The 17,071-nt window shown below is 30.8% G+C and overlaps 1 protein-coding gene across 1 annotated transcript in view; it reads left to right on the forward strand.

Moving 5' to 3' along the window:
• The window catches only part of LOC118181428 (cell adhesion molecule Dscam1-like), a 666,362-nt gene that overhangs the window by 615,708 nt on the left and 33,583 nt on the right, over positions 1-17,071 (forward strand). Inside the window, exons 15-16 of the mRNA XM_085823330.1 lie at positions 9,728-9,895; positions 10,749-10,819. Of these exons, the coding sequence (XP_085679456.1) occupies positions 9,728-9,895; positions 10,749-10,819 (239 nt within the window). The remainder of the gene's footprint in view (positions 1-9,727; positions 9,896-10,748; positions 10,820-17,071) is intronic.

Below are 17,071 nucleotides of genomic sequence, written 5' to 3' on the forward strand. Positions count from 1 at the left end.
ATAACTCTGAGTATTATCATTTACGTTTTTAATTTATAATTATATTAAGATTTAGATTCCGAATACACGTTTGTGCATGCAAATTAATGAAACTGTAAATAAATGAGACTAACGATATCAGCTGCTGATTGAAATGCAATTACCAACGACTGTACACGAAAACATTCAAAATTCAACTATGCTGTGTTATGGTATATCAATAAAATATTATTAAAGAGCGCATAACACAGTATAACGATGATACAACCCTCTGGACATAATCACTTAGTCACTCTTAAACAACTTATGTGTACTTAACCAAATGTTTATCTAAATGTTCGATTCCGTGATGAGAGAAGTCTGCGAACATTTTGAAGCTTTTCATAAAGTCATATTGCAGTGAATGAGAACAGCATCTCCACTCAACTTTTCTTTTCTTATCTGTTCGAATTTCAGCCAATATATTAACGCTTGAGAGCAAAAACTGGCATCGGTTCTTAAGTTTAGCATAACGTCGGTGTCCTTTGCGGAATTTGCTATTGATAGCACAACTTGGCTTTTAAACTATATACATTTTCTTCCTTCGTGGCTTGAAATAATGCACCTATTTCTCAGCGCTCGTAATGTTGTGGCGTAAGAAACTCCTGGTTTCTCACAAGGTAAAGCTAAAGGAAGTCTGTAGACGTCAAAAAGCTTACACCTTTGCATTCGAACGAGGAATGAAAGATGAACCCATTGTGAATACAATTTGCAAAATTGTGGTGCACCTCACGATAGATAAGCACCACAATGCTACGATACCTAAATTTTGTGAAATTTCTGAGATACCTGCCTGGAAATTCCTGCGAATTATTTCATCATCCTTCAGTCCAGCTATCCTGTGATCAACGCTGATGGCTATTCTTGCCATTAAGAAAGTTCAGTAGTCATTTTTGTAAGAGTGATTTTGAGGTGCTGGAACTATTCATTTATGATTCCCCAGAAATGGCATTTCATTTTTACTATCTTAATTTTATGATTCTCGGTACAGTGAAGATGTTTTGTCCTCTAAAACTGTAATGTTTCTTGAACCTCAAACTTAAATTCTGTGCTAAGTATCCCGTTGGTAAACGATTTTGCTCTCGTGCTATGATACATTTCTTGTGAGTCTACAATAAAACTATCTTCGTAAGAAGTCGTGGACATGGGCTGCATACAGCATACGTGCAAGTTTTGTTGAATAAGTAATAAGTCTTATAGGTACTGATGATAGAAATTTACATTTTTAAGTCTACATAAGTTTTATATTTGAACTTTATATTTGAGTCTCGTATTCTTTGCAACTTAAACTTACGACGTTGTTTAAGCAACTTAACGAACGTTTAAGCAACTTAAACGAACGAGTTATAGAAAGACTGTAGAGGAATTAGCCTCGGGTCTTGACAGTAGACAGACAAGTCAGAAGAAGGACGTAAATGACCCTTTACTCAAAGTGTTCACAGACCACCCCACTGGATTTGCATAATCCAACATTTCTGGCATAACTTAAACAAGAAATGTTGAACTTATAGTAAAACGTAATTAAAGTAGTCTAACGGTTCACAGGATAAATTAATCGCGCAGGAAGGCTCTGATTCTTAAAAGCCGGCGGAACAAGATTACTGGCTAGAAGTATTCAATGCTCCAATATCAAATCGCAAGTGAGTCAAAGTAATAACGGGACCTACAAGCAGACATACACACTACACATTCAACTTCCGAAGCTTTCGCTTAAAGCAGCATTTCTTTCTTCCTTAATTTGAATACCCGCTCATTAACATGCTGGCAGGAAAGTATAGGTGAAAAGAAGAGTAAAAGGAATGTAGCTTTACATAAAAATTAACTATTAAACAAAGTAAATAAATAAATAAATCGTCACAAATTAATAAAATTCATCAAAATACGAAATTTATTTTTACTCAAGGGAGGGGACTTATCATATGAGGCTTTATTTATTTTTGAAAACGTACTTAGCACGTTATGTGTAAATAAATGAAAAATTTAAATAATACACTTATTTTTATAGCGTACAGTATATTTTGTACAATAATATAAAAAATGTGTAAAAGGATTGGTGGGGGGGCTAACTTTTAATGTACGGGGTCAGATAGAAATAAAAGGCTTAAAAAAGGAATAATCGTAACCTCGGGAATTACGATATACAGTATATGTACAGTTTGTTACAGCAAAAAAGCATATACATGATATGTCACAAAAGAAACATTTTCTTCTTTATATTTTAAATGTTGGTAAATATTACTCTTATTCTCAAGAATAAAACACATATTTTATATATATTTATAAAAAGATATACTTGAAATTCAGCCCTGATTTAGTCTATTCGCTCTATCAACTAAGCTTTTAAAAACCTTAATTTTCTTAACGTATAATATGTCTTTTTATTTCCGGAATTTAATTATCTTAATTCGTTTAGTTTTACTATAATTTGTAATTACGATTTACCATTTGTTATCTCAGAAATCAGAGGTTCCATTATTATTGTTATTATTCAAAATAGTATTTACAGCAGTTAGGATTACTAATTTTTTTGCTAAATTTGTCTACATAGTCATGAAGAAGGAAGGAAAAAGCGCGAAAAAACCCTATCCCGAGTACGAAAAGGAATAAATTGTTTTTATAATTTACTGTTTGAAGTTATTAAAAGATTTGTTAGTGAATGAGTGAGAGTAAGATTATTGGCGCAAAACCAAAAATGATTATAATGCGCCAAACATGAGTATTGAAAGATTTGAAAAAGCATTTATCGCAGATGCCTTTACGAATGAGGAAAGTGATTGCTGTTTACTAATAAAATATTTATACATATCTAGACGAATACTTTGATATAATTATGCTGCTTATCACTGTATTTGTTAACTGAATTATTTCAACTACCGAGGGAGAATTATAAACCTTACATGAATAAATGGAACCATATGTAATGAAAAGGCTTTCTGCATCCAAGTGTTTAGCGAACTGAAGAAACTTATAGTTGGTAATCGTCAGTATGCAACTTCAGAGAACTTGAAACTTAGAAAAAAAACTATATCCAGTTTCATTGTGATTTTGTATTACAGTACCTTTAATTATTTTGTGCACAAAAGCAACATCAAATCGAATTATATTTTTTTTTTCTTTCTTTATATTTTCTGTTAGGAAAGTGCGCTTTATTTCTTTCTCCATAACTACATGGAATGTTTTCTTGTTATTCCAACTTTGAGCTAAAACAAATCTTAATGAGAAAATCTGAATAAGCATCTACAGTAGATAAGTTTTCAAAACAGACTTCAAACAGACGAATGGAATCAGAAATCGAGATACAAGAGGAAAATTTAGAAAAGAACAAATTTTAAGATGCAAGTTTTAGTTCATTGTAGTTCTTTTGATGTACGCAGCATTTCAGTAATAGTATTACTCTTACCTTTCTATCTTCCTTTGAGGCGAAGGAAATATCTCACAGAATAACATCAGCGAATCTTCTTAGAATTTTCAGTCTGTTGCACGTATGTCACTAAACTTTGGCTACCATCATGACTCATACAACGATTAGCCACAAATACTTTTTCAGAATAAGCATGCATTTATTTAATAATGAATTTCATATTAGCTATTTATTTTAAATAAATTTGCTAAAGTTAAATTTTTTCATAAAAGTTTTCTTTATTTATTACTATTATTTTCCATTAATAATACTATTATAGTTTGCATGTACAAATTTCTCTTTGACTCTCAAACCTCGTATGATGTTTGTGTCATTTTACGTTCTGCAGGTAGTGTATGTTAAAATCATAAAATATTAACTTATAAAAATCCTGTCCTGGCAAAATTAAATTCAAGGATTTGTTATGCCTCATAAAATGACGAATAGGAGATAACGGAAAGAATATGGAATGGTTATGGATCTTTGCCAACTTTTAATGGGGCGAATTAAGATTTAATGTATCTACCATTTATCCTCTTGTGAAATGATAGTGGATTGTACAGTTTTTTATACACCAAAGGAAAGTATCTTTAATTTACCTTTGAAATTTTTATCTGTCTATTACTGATTAATAACTTTAGAGGTTTTAAACAAAATAAACGCAATTCTTAATAACTTTAGAGCTTTATTTTATATTTGTAATAACATATATAATTAACGAAATTAAAATAAAATTAATTATATTATATCCAACGTGTAATTTTGTGAATGTTTCCAATTTCTCAGCAAGCAATAAAATGTAATAATGCTCTTCTATGAAGTTGTTTATCTATCCATACATCCATACATATGTAATAAAACTGCGTTAACATTATAATAAAATTTTATATTTTACATATTCCCCCTTTAAGAAGAAAAGGGCTGGGTCAGAGAGAAAGGTTTTTAGAGAGAAAGCGCTAAAGCATTAGCAAATATAAAGAAATAATTTAAAAAATACAAATCCCGAAATTTTGACCAAAATAATTATTTAAAAAATCTAGCTTTCAAATAATAAATTAATAGCCCTTTAATTCCTGTCTAGTTTAGGATGATGTATTATTTCAACTACCGAGGGAGAATTATAAACCTTACATGAATAAATGGAACCATATGTAATGAAAAGGCTTTCTGCATCCAAGTGTTTAGCAAAAGTGTTTAGCGAACTGAAGAAATTTATAGTTGGTAATCGTCAGTATGCAACTTCAGAGAACTTGAAACTTAGAAAAAAAAATTATATCCAGTTTCATTGTGATTTTGTATTACAGTACCTTTAATTATTTTGTGCACAAAAGCAACATCAAATCGAATTATATATTTTTTTTCTTTCTTTATATTTTCTGTTAGGAAAGTGCGCTTTATTTCTTTCTCCATAACTACATGGAATGTTTTCTTGTTATTCCAACTTTGAGCTAAAACAAATCTTAATGAGAAAATCTGAATAAGCATCTACAGTAGATAAGTTTTCAAAACAGACTTCAAACAGACGAATGGAATCAGAAATCGAGATACAAGAGGAAAATTTAGAAAAGAACAAATTATAATAATTAAATAATTTAAAAAATATAATTATATTAAAATATTATTACAAATAATTTAAAAAATACAAATCCCAAAATTTTGACCAAAATAATTATTTAAAAAATCTAGCTTTCAAATAATAAATTAATAGCCCTTTAATTCCTGTCTTCATTCTAAAAATAACAGAGAACACTTATGTAACTAAACGAAAAAGATTCGGTATTTAATATGTATTGCGCACTCTTACCGATGAAATCTGAACCCAACACCTATACATTAAACTGTCATGTGATCTCAAATGGAATTCGGTATAAAAAGCTCAATTGCGTCGCAACTCTCTCTCTTCTGTCTTTTTTTCTTCTGCTTTCAGACGCTTGTGTCTCCTTGCCGCTATCCATGCAAAGTTTACTTTTCCAATTTTCATCCTTTAAGAAGATGTAAGCTGTATAAAATTGTGGGGTGCATAGCGCACCCACAGTGATGATGTGCATTATTATCCAGGAAATGAAATAATTCGTAAAATTTAGGCCGTGTCTGCAGGTTTTTTTTTTTTTTTTTTGCCTTCATCGTTCTCACGACGTAACAAAGTTTTCAAGTTATGACGCAGTCCTCTCCAACGCCAATCCGTTGCAACTTACTTCTATTAAGTCATCTTATTTCAATAATAACTCAAATTTATTATATATATATAGAGAGAGAGAGAAAGAGAAATATAAAAATAGGTTAAAAATCCAATTAAAATATTCAAACTAAAAACTTTTTTAAACACGTCCTGCGCTATAGCTTTGATATCGATATCATGTTAAACCTCTTATACACGATTGAAATTATTATATTATATAGTTTATTATATAGATGAATCGCCTTGCTTTTACTCCAATTTACTAATTAATTTAGATGCTTTAAGTTTATATATAGATATAGTTGTAACTATGCATATATTTATATGGTGAGAATTAAGCTGTGTAAAGATGATAGCAGCAATCGTGTTATACATTTACATTTTATTTCCTGACAAAATTTCTTTTCATCGATACATTTACAAGGACGCAATCCGAGAGCCAGCTCTTGAGTAGTATGCTGTTATCTTTTGTATTTTTTGTACCTGGAGAAAGAATGAGCAACAACAGATAGCAAATCAGTAGAAGAGAGAAGAGAGAAAGATATACTTATATGATTCTACGAAGATCTAGAGAGATTGATTCAGTTTCATTTCGATTAGTAGATTGCATAAAGTTTCAGTTCATAAAACTTATAATTATTATCAGCTGACGTATCTTGTAAGGTGCCTACGTCATTAGTGTTGTGTAAGAATAATAAGAGAAGAATTAATTTTGAAATAGAGCAGTTTAGGATGATGTATTGAAACAGTTGCTATTTTTAGGTTGGAAATGATCAATAAACAAAGTAAAAACAAGAGTTGAAGCGCTATTGCAAATTAAAATTCGTATTTTATCTTACCTAATTTTATTTTGCACAGACATCATAATATACACTATTACCATAAATGCAAATATCGCAAAATCAAAACTTTCAAGTCTTTAAAAGGAAATACTATAAGGTATTTCTACCACTTCCCTAGCGTGCCTCCGTGGTGTAACGGTAGCACGCTGGGCCGGTATTCCAGAAGTCCGTTTCGATTGCCGGCGAAGGCGTTTGCTAAATTTTCATCTCTCCTGCTTTTCCAATTAACCTAATGTCTCTACAATACTATATAACAATAAAAAAAAATGTATAAAAATATGTTATTCAATCTAATTCAATTGTAAAAGTAAAACATCCTTCAAAAATTATTTTTGATTTGCTCTCATTTATAATAATATCAGATTTGAATGTCAATTAATTGAGATTACATCGTGAGTGCCCACATTACGTCAACATCAGTCGACAGGAGTCGTGCAGGAGCTAAAAAGGGCTTACAATGATGTCTTTAATAAGTTGTTTTCGTTTTTTAAACTTGGCACTGTTAGTTCTGATTTGACTGTTGAATTAAATCTAAATATATTTTTATTGAAAATTTCCTTCAGAAATGTTATGCATATTTCATTAAGTGCCAGGATGTTTCATTAAGTTTCAGGAAGTGTCAGGCTCAAAAGTCATAACGATGCCCATTGCTTAATAGATATAAGGCATTTGATTTCACTAAGCACATTGTTAGAAGAAGAGACCTCCACATCTTTGTCTTCATGGAGAGAGATGAAGGATGTTTCCAGAGTTTTTCAGCAATTTGTTTTACGAGGACATTATATCGCTTTATATTTTGATCCTCATTTAATATCTCCAGTGAATTTTTTCTCTGGACTGAAAGAAATACGTCTTCATTCAAAATGCTAAAGATACTTCCGGTACACCAGTGGCCGAGTGGGGAAGCCCCGGAACACTGATAGTTTGACCTGGCTTCGATTATAAACGAAAGGTCTGGTTGCGTGAACGTTTTCGTGGTTTTGTCCTTATTTACAGTAGATGCAATCCAATTTCCCTCAGATAATCCTCCACTAAAGCATCCCTTCTCCTTGGCAGATACTCTTCGAGTACTTTGACATTAACAATTAAACCATACTAAAGATAATTTCAGCCTGATTTCATGTTAAAAATTATGTATTATAAAAGCATTTCTTTAAACTACACGATCTTAAACTTTGAGATTCTTAAATTAGTTTGTATATTATAGTTTAGTCAAACTCTACGCTTACATCCTATAATTGTTTATATTCTATTCTATGGTTAACAAGGCTTAAAGTCTTATTAAAACAACCATTATATTCTGTAGTTGATGATTTAAAAACCAAATATAGAAGTCTTAATACTTTGTGTGGTCGCCCTGCCGTGTCCGCTGCCTATTAAGCCGCTATTGTAGTTTATAATATAGAATATATCTTTTTATCCATGATTGTTGGATGAAGAGAATATATGAACTGTTTTCTATGAAGGGTTCTGTATTTCAAGTCCTTAAGGAGTAATGTTTGAAAAACAAGGCAAAGGTGGAATTATCTTAAATAAAACTTAATTGCAATAATTTATTTGAAACTATTTTTTTAATAGATTTCTTTTCCAACAAAAAATATTTTTCTCTATCGTAGAAGAAAAGAAGAATATATTTCAAAGTTAAGTTATTATTTCATAAGGATTTTTTTATCACCGCTTATATAATAAACATTTTTAATAATAGATAAAAATAACTTTGCTTAGCAATAGTGCCATATGTATTTTATATTCCATTAACAATAAGTAATATATATATTTGTAACCTTTCGTAGCAATAGAGTCATATGGAATTTATATTACATTAACAAACAGTAATATATATATATTTGCTTTTTTAATAAAAGTAGATTTTACTGATAAAATCCTTTACACCTTAAATACATCATCTACTATAGAATATAGTCGTTAAGAGGAGACGCCTAATGAATTTTCACTTAAGAATTCAAATACTATGTGGTAGGCCTTATGTAAATGTCTCACGTAATATTATTTTGTCTGCGTTAAGTCCTGCTAGGCATATTACAGAAAAGAAGGAAATTGTTTTATATACTTTCGAAATTAACCTAAATTAATATTATATAATTTCTTATAAGAAAATATTGAAGACAATAAAATTCGTACCTTTAAGTGTAGTATGAATCGTTTCTATTATGTAAATAGGAATATTATAAAACTTAAGAGAACACCACATATTAAAGCATAAATACTTTTCACTAGATGGCAGCACATAACAGAAAATTAAGATTAAAAGAGTGATACATAGTTTGGGTGAAAAACTTCAATAAAAAATTACAGCATTACATCAGGAGCAATGAAAAATTTCATTTTAACCAATGTAAGTTTCTCAGCTTAAAATAAAAATTAGTTGCTAATTTTTCAATAATAGTGATATTTTTACATCATGCAAAAGAAACTTGTTAATAAAAACGTAAATAAACACTATGGTTCGACATACCAAGCTTAGCTTTTCTCTGATAGGTTCAAGCCATATTTGAGCCAAAAAGACAATCATTTCCATTTCAATGTAAATGTGTATTTTATATTTATATTTTTTACTCCAGAAACACTTCTAGCATTTATCATTTTATGACCATCCTCGATATTTATAGTTTCTTTCTAAATAAATTTTTCCTTGCACCTCACAAGGCATCATGCTGTTGATTTATTATCAGCCTAAAATGGATGTTAGTTCCCTCGAAAAGGCATTTTGCGTTGAATCACTGTGAATAAGATAACACTATTTAAAATGTTGCCACCAAATATTATCGCCCTGTATTACATCTGCATGAATATATACATGTTTCGTTCACTGCAAAAAAACGACCGTACCTTGAAACATCAAATTTTGAATAACGTAGTCCTCCATCCGAACATGTTCACTCGAAAGCCCGAATTTTGAATTTCGAATTTGTTTTATTACATATTTCATATTTTGTAAAACTTCAACGAAATTTTGATTAACAAACTCAACGTTTTCAAAGCGAGCAATGACAACACTTTACGAAAAAAGAACATTTTTATCTCCGGCGCGCGAGACTGTGTATTGGCAAAAGATATGCTCATTTTAAAATTATTTTGCGATATTGTTGTTAAACTAAATTTTATGGTTTAAGTGCGAAGACATGATATTTAATAAATAAAGGTAACCCACAAAACGTTAAAAATACGCCCCTTTAGGCGTAATGTAAAATCTGAAAGCTTTCAAATTTTTACTTTCTCTATTATTACTATTTATTATCATTACATATATTACTACTGTAATTTCAGGAAAATCTGATGCGAGCCTTGTTACAACCGACATATCGGGAAGTCAGACAGATGCAACTCTTAGAGGCTTGAAGCCACGATCTACTTATAACATCCATGTAGTTGCAGAAAATGCCGTTGGAAGAAGTCCACCCAGTAAAGTTTTAACAGTAACTACAGATGATGAAGGTTAACAGTATTTTCTTATGCTAATTATTTCCTTTTCTCAATTCCTTTTGTATATTGATTCCGCTGATCTGTTTCATTAAAAGTTTATATTAGTTCCCAAGTAGCAGCATTCAATACAATATATAAGTTATATAAAATACATTTTAAATTTCTGCGTCGAAGCCGTCTAAACCTTTTCAATCCCACTCACCAGAACTTTTAATATGTAATAACTTTATACTTTTAGACGCAAATTGATTTAGATGAAAAAATTTATTTACGCTTATGTGTTTCGGAAAATTTTAGTAAAAAGACAACAACAACAAAAAGATACAAAGATAAGAAAATAGAAGAAAAATGTTTAATATTGGATTTACTTTAAGAAGCTTTACAGATTCACACATTTTTTTTCCTCCTAAAAAATCTCAAAGTTATCTATATATTATTTTGCATAAGTTTATGATGTTAAGCTTTATACTTTTTAAAAACTGTTATGAATTAAAAGCAAATTTATCTGTATCTTCGTAAATATTATGTAAATAAAAGACGAATTCTTTTATTTTTTTCAATACTTTAAGTGTTTGTTCTGTTTTCATAGCATTATCGTTTAATTCATTGTTAGTTTTAAATTTGTTTAATGGAAAATATCTTCTTTAACATAAGTCAAAACGGCTTTATTATCATAATTTTTCTTTCTTTTTTTTCTTTCTTTTTTTCTCTATTTACATGAAAACCTTTGATATTTCTAAATAACAGTGAAGCCCCTGTTTATATCGTAGATATTTATTAAAACGCTTGTTATGAAAATAACAAATTGTTATCGCGTTTTGAAAAGTAAGTTAAAATACCAAATATTTATCTTCTTATCTTGTAGTTCCAAGAACTCCACCTTTGCAAGTTAGAGTTGTGCCAATCAGCTCAAATTCTCTTCGAGTCTATTGGTTGGTAAGTATCATATAGATAAAAGTGAGCTGTTAATAAATTTACAAATATTGCTCATAAATTCTAATAATATTTAAGACAGTGCTATTCGAATTATAAAAGGTTTGGTTTTCAAACATTTTGTCTCCGGCAGATGGCACCACTATATTCTCCGGAACCCCTTGAAGTTTAGCTTTCCGTTGATAGATGGCAGCACTAAACTTTATTTCTCCGCTGCTTTCAATTGTAACTGCGTTTAGTTCTACGTTAGTAAACAGGCTTCTAACTGAATGGAGTAAGACTTGGACAAGCCACCGAATAATTCATACTCATTTTATATAAAACGGCTGTTAAATTAAAAATTTAATGCAAATTTAAAATTTTGCAACTGTTCCCCTATAGTATCAAAAATAAATATGAAATTTATGAATAATAATTAATTTTGATTTCCATTATATTTGATAACATTTAAGAATGGAAATGAGAAACAGAAAAAATTTTGATGTCTTAAAAAGAATTAATTAATTTTATAACTAAGAAAATTTTCCTTAATTACAAAATAAAAAAGTAATTTTTTTGAAATTTTAATATGGAGTCGGATTTTCTATTAAATTACATTTATCTAACGATATTTAATCTTTAGGAACATTTAACATAAACGATATTTATAATTTATGGTAGAGGAATATATCTGTAAAATTTGCATTTCATTTAAATAACAATGCCTTAAATTCACACATTCATTTCGAAAAGAAATAAGACATTCAGTTTGTATTTGATATAAAGTAATATCCCCATATCCGCGGATAATAACAAACATTATATATTTCTTGTAACATACATAAATGTGATCAAATATGATTGATAAATTATATTCTAAAAAGCAATAGCAATATTTAATCATGTAAGCTGTATACTACACTGCATTATGTATTATATTTAAAAGATAATAATACAAAATATACCGGATGCTACGTTCTCTCTCTCATATATATGAAAATCTAAAACTAAAGTATTCATATATTTTAACTTAAAACCTTCAAACTGTGAACGAGAAACTATAACAAAAAATTCTATGCTATAGAGTATAATACAATATTAAAGATAAAAAAAAAAAAAAAAAAAAAAAGTGTGCTGTAGAGTACGATACAATATTAAGGAATAAGGAAAACAAAAGTAAGATTTGCATGTTATCCGAATTTGAGACAGATTTGCATATCAAAGCAGTTTTCCAGTTCAGAACTCCATTATACCTTCAGTAAAGGTAATGTTAATTATAAAAATAACATAACATTTATGTAAAATATTTAAATATGTAGTTATATTTAATAGAATAGTTATTTTTAATAGAAGTGAATGGATTGTTAGTTACTATTGTTTCCACATCGCTTCTAAATGTATCACAATTACAAATAAAATTATAATATAAGGATGTTAAAATACAACCTACCCATCAATTTAGATTAATAAATAATTTAAATATGCAGTAAAGAAAGGCATTCCTCATTAAATAGTGTTGAAAATTTATCCTGCAATTTTAATAATTATATTAATATTTTTTCTTGACGACTTCGACCATTTTCTGCACTTGTTTATCTAAATAATATGTTTTAAGTACCGAAATGATAGTTATTCTTTTGAATGTTACTATTAATACTATTATATTGTATTTTGAAACATTAGGGACTTTGTGTATAATATATTAAATACTAGCGGAAGTATCCGATACCAATTAAGTTTGATTGAGAGTAATGTATTTAACAGGAGAGAGAGAGAGATACCGCTGTAATCTTCTTTAATAACGATGCAAAAAGTACAATTCATAGTCATACATTTTTCAATCTGCTGCAATATGGGGCCCACATAAAACATTTCTATAGGAAAAATAAACTAATTCTCTCTCATTATGTCAGTAACAATGGCACGCAGATTTTAATGATTTTCGTTTTTTCTAATCAAATGATCGTAAAAGCTCAAATTCCATCCAATAGTTCACCTATATTCAATTTAAGTCGATTAACTCTTTCGCATCGAAGTCGCCCGTAACGCCCGTTCATTCAGGCAACGGCAAACCGCCCTAACGCCTCGTTTATTTTCTACCTAGTTCTTTCCCCTCCACGTTAGTGTATGGCTCATTGGTTTCGCGAGTTGTTAAAAGACATGTCAATCATTCTTTTGAAGCAAATAAAGGAGAAATACGGAAAGCTATTGACGTTCGCAAGTGCAATCCGGCCCCAAGGTGAAACTGCATACAATGGATGAAACCGCAGGGGGAATAGAAAACTATTCCAAGACAAATTCGTAAACACGGGCGTTTTCGATGTTTGTTGAAATCAGATTTGGTCGTCTCTCGATGCGAAAGAGTTAAATGTGCGCAAAAAAATTATCATAGTTCGTCAAAAAAACATTAACGCGAACAGACAAACACACAAACAGACATTCTTCTTTACTTATATAGATTTTGTAAAACTTACAAATTTGTGATTAGCAAACTCTACGATTTGAAAGCGAGCAGTATTTGTGATTAACAAATTTTACAATTTGAAAGCTTAGCAACGCTTTTCGAAATAAAGCATTTTTATCTCCTACGCGGCAGAATGTTGCCACTCTGAAACATGAGTGCGAAAATTCGTGTTTTCAGAGCTTTTGAATAATATCTCGGCTTTTAAAGTTTTACAAAGATGGGAGTAGTCGAAATGGCTTCTCACGAATTTTTGGAATCTGGAATAATGTATTTAATGTTTGGCGATTCTATTTTTATTTTATTGTAAAAAATAGGAATTTTTTGTTAACAGACTCTACGATTTGAAAGCGAGCAGTGGCAACACTTTTTCAAAATTAAGCAACATTTTATCTCCAGCGTACGGGACTGTTGCCACTCGGAGAAATGAGGGCGAAAATTAGCGTTTTCAGTGTTTTTAATTAATATCTCTGATTTTAACTACTTTTTGGGTAAAAAGTAGATGTCGACCCTTTCCAGGACCCAAAGGAATTGTAGAAAGTTTGGTGACGATAGCTATATTAGTCCTGAGTTAATAGCGAACAGACACACAGAGACATTCTTCTTTATATAGAGATAGATAACTTACTTTTTTAAGCGCTCTACAAAGATTGCAGAGGAATATTTTGCACATCTTCATCCATTTACCATAGTTATGCTAATTTGCTATTTGAAATAAAATCTGAGAAAGGAAAAGTTTGACATTTGAATTAAATGTTTTTAAATTTTAATACAGTTTATTAAAGTCATTGCATAATTAATTGAAGGCTAGAGTATTAAACATATTAAGGTCATTGCCAACATTAAAGTTTTTCAATTATGCGATGGTAATGTTGGTTCATGAGAAAATCCAATGATGAAAATATTGTGACAGAAATAAAAATGAGAAATACTGGCGTTGATGATTCTTCTCCTGACTAATGAAAATGTTGAGAAAATGCAAAGCATGGTGATGAACTTTCTACCACAGGTGATTCCAAGGCTGCTACGCATGCCATTAATATGCTTAGATTCGCACAAACTATATAACAAATGATGAAACCTCTCAGTTTTTTGCGTAGAAATATGGGTAAAGGCTCCTGAAATCTGCGTCGAACCAACAGAAAATTAGAGATTATTATTGCACTCAGAATTTAAGTAAATGTTAAAGGTAAATTTGTCAATATTTTGTATTATCCATTTTTAGTGCTTTTATCTTTTAATGGATAAGATAATCTATTCATGATCATAGAAGTGTAATGTGAGGGAAAATCGAATCAAAACATTTATGCCAAATAACTTAGTTGCCTTGAACTAAAAAGCATCAGCTTTGTATAATAAACTTTATTGTTATTCTAAAAGATGAAATATTTAAGAGAAAAATTGCCTGCAGCGCAGTGCGGCTAAGAACGTTATTCTACTGAAACATAAACATGAACAACTGTTGCCACTCACACAAACGTAATAGTAAATAAAGCACGTTGCCAGTAACAAGATTATTGCAAAAATCATAACATAAAATTAAGCAGTGAGGAAATAAAATATACAAAGAAAAAAAGAAATGCAAATATTAAATATGCATCCAACATTAACTCCCACCCTTGCCATTGCATTAAATAGATCATTCCCTATGCAATGGCAATGGTAAAAGTTTTACTATAGGTCTTTTAAAATAACCATTAACAGTTTTTACTGTAACAACTCTAACATTGCCGTCCTTTCCTGGATGGATTTCAACAATGCGACCTAAAGGCCAAACACCAGGAGGCATGTTGTCCTCCTTAATTAATACAATATCATCTACAGACAAATTTGGAAGTTGTTGCTTCCATTTGTATCTTTGTTGTAAGGAATTTAAATACTCCTTATAATATCTCTTCCAAAAGCCTTGTTTCATTTGCTGTAATAATTCCCATCGTTTTAATAAAGTGGGTTTGGGAATATTAGAAAAATCCTGCTCTGGGATGCTAGTAATAACATCCCCAGTTAAAAAATGTGATGGAGTCAAAGCATCTAAATTACCTACATCATTGTGATTAGTTTTAGATAAGGGGCGTGAATTTAACACAGCTTCAATTTGAGTTAGTAAAGTAGTTAATTCTTCAAATGTTAACTTTGTCTCTCCTATCATTCTTTTCAAATGAAATTTTATGGACTTGATCCCTGATTCCCACAAACCACCAAAGTGGGGAGAAGCAGGTGGAATCATTTTCCATTCCATAGTATTTTCAGCCAAATAATTTAAAATCAATTCATTGCTGTTAAGTGAAAGTAGCAGAGTTTGCAATTCGGACAATTTTCTTTTTGCGCCAACAAAGTTCGTACCATTATCCGAAAATAAGTATCGAGGTGTACCACGCCTCGATACAAATCGCCTAAGAGCAGCAATGAAAGAATCTGCAGTTAAGTCGCTAACTACCTCAATATGGTAAGCTTTGGTAGCTAGACATACAAACAAAGCTATATAACCTTTAGTGGTCTTAAAGCAACGACCTTTGTAACATTTCAAAATTACAGGACCGGCATAATCAATACCTGTGCTAAAAATGGTCTCTCAAGTGTTACTCTTTGTTTTGGCAAGTTTCCCATTAACTGATTATTAGATGACAATTTATATCTGTGACAAACAATACATTTATGGATAAAAGACTGAATAAGTTTCTTACCATTTACAATCCAATAGCTTTGCTTTAAAATGTTAGCTAGTAAACTGGGCCCTGCATGCATATAAGTTACATGATATTGTTTAACAAGCAACAAAGCAATCCTGTGTTGACCTGGTATAATTATGGGATGCTTAGCATTGAATGACAAGTCAGAATTTTGCAGCCTACCTCCCACCCGTAAAACACCATCATCATCTAGAAAAGGAAAAAGTGAGCTTAAAACACTTTTAGGACTTAAAGATGAATTATTTTTGAGATCCTTTATATCTTTATGGAAGTGCACAAACTGGATCCATTTAATGATCAACTTCATAGCTGCTTGCCTTTCATTAGATGAAGGTACTACTGCAGGACTTTTTAACCTATTATCTTCAGAACCAAAGACCCGTTCTTTGCACCTAGAAATAAATCTTAAACAAAAGGAAATTACATTAACTATTTTAGATAAAGAAGAACAGTTCTGAAATAAATTGTCCAGAGTGTCATTAGTCAAATAAGCTGTTGTACAAAAAATTGATTTTGTCCTTTGTTCAGTTAAGACAGTTGCATCACTGTTAGTCTCATTACTGACAGAACATTGTAGAGGCCACTTTGAACTGTCGAACGCTAAGAATGATGGCCCATGCCACCATAGGGATATGTTCGGTAGAACTTTAGGATCGATTCCTCTAGAAGGAAGGTCGGCAGGATTCTGTTTCGACGAAATATAGCTCCACTGTTGATAGGGAATAGCATCTAATATTTCTGAAGTCCTGTTTGCCACAAAAGGCTTCCATTTTCGAGGATGAGCTGCTAACCAACAGAGAACAACCTTAGAGTCAGTCCAAGCGTGAAAGGAAATTTCAGTACTGGAGAAGGCTTTACGGACAGCTTTGATTAATCTGGCAAGGAGCAATGCACCTAGGAGTTCCAGTCTAGGTATGGACACTTGTTTAATGGGAGCAACTTTGGTTTTAGCAACCACCAAATTGACTTCATTTCTGTCGTGAGATGTTGGTTGAACACAGTAGATAACAGCAGCGTAAGCAGATTCTGACGCGTCACAAAAACCATGCAGATAGATGTGGTTAGACGTAGTTTGAAGCCACCTTGAAAGTTTAACATTTTTGAGAGCCTTAAGATCTTCTTGAA

This window comes from Stegodyphus dumicola, chromosome 9 (genome assembly GCF_044657685.1).
Source record: "Stegodyphus dumicola isolate Sdum_Otavi_A_Nest chromosome 9, ASM4465768v1".
In the NCBI taxonomy this organism is placed as follows: domain Eukaryota; kingdom Metazoa; phylum Arthropoda; class Arachnida; order Araneae; family Eresidae; genus Stegodyphus; species Stegodyphus dumicola.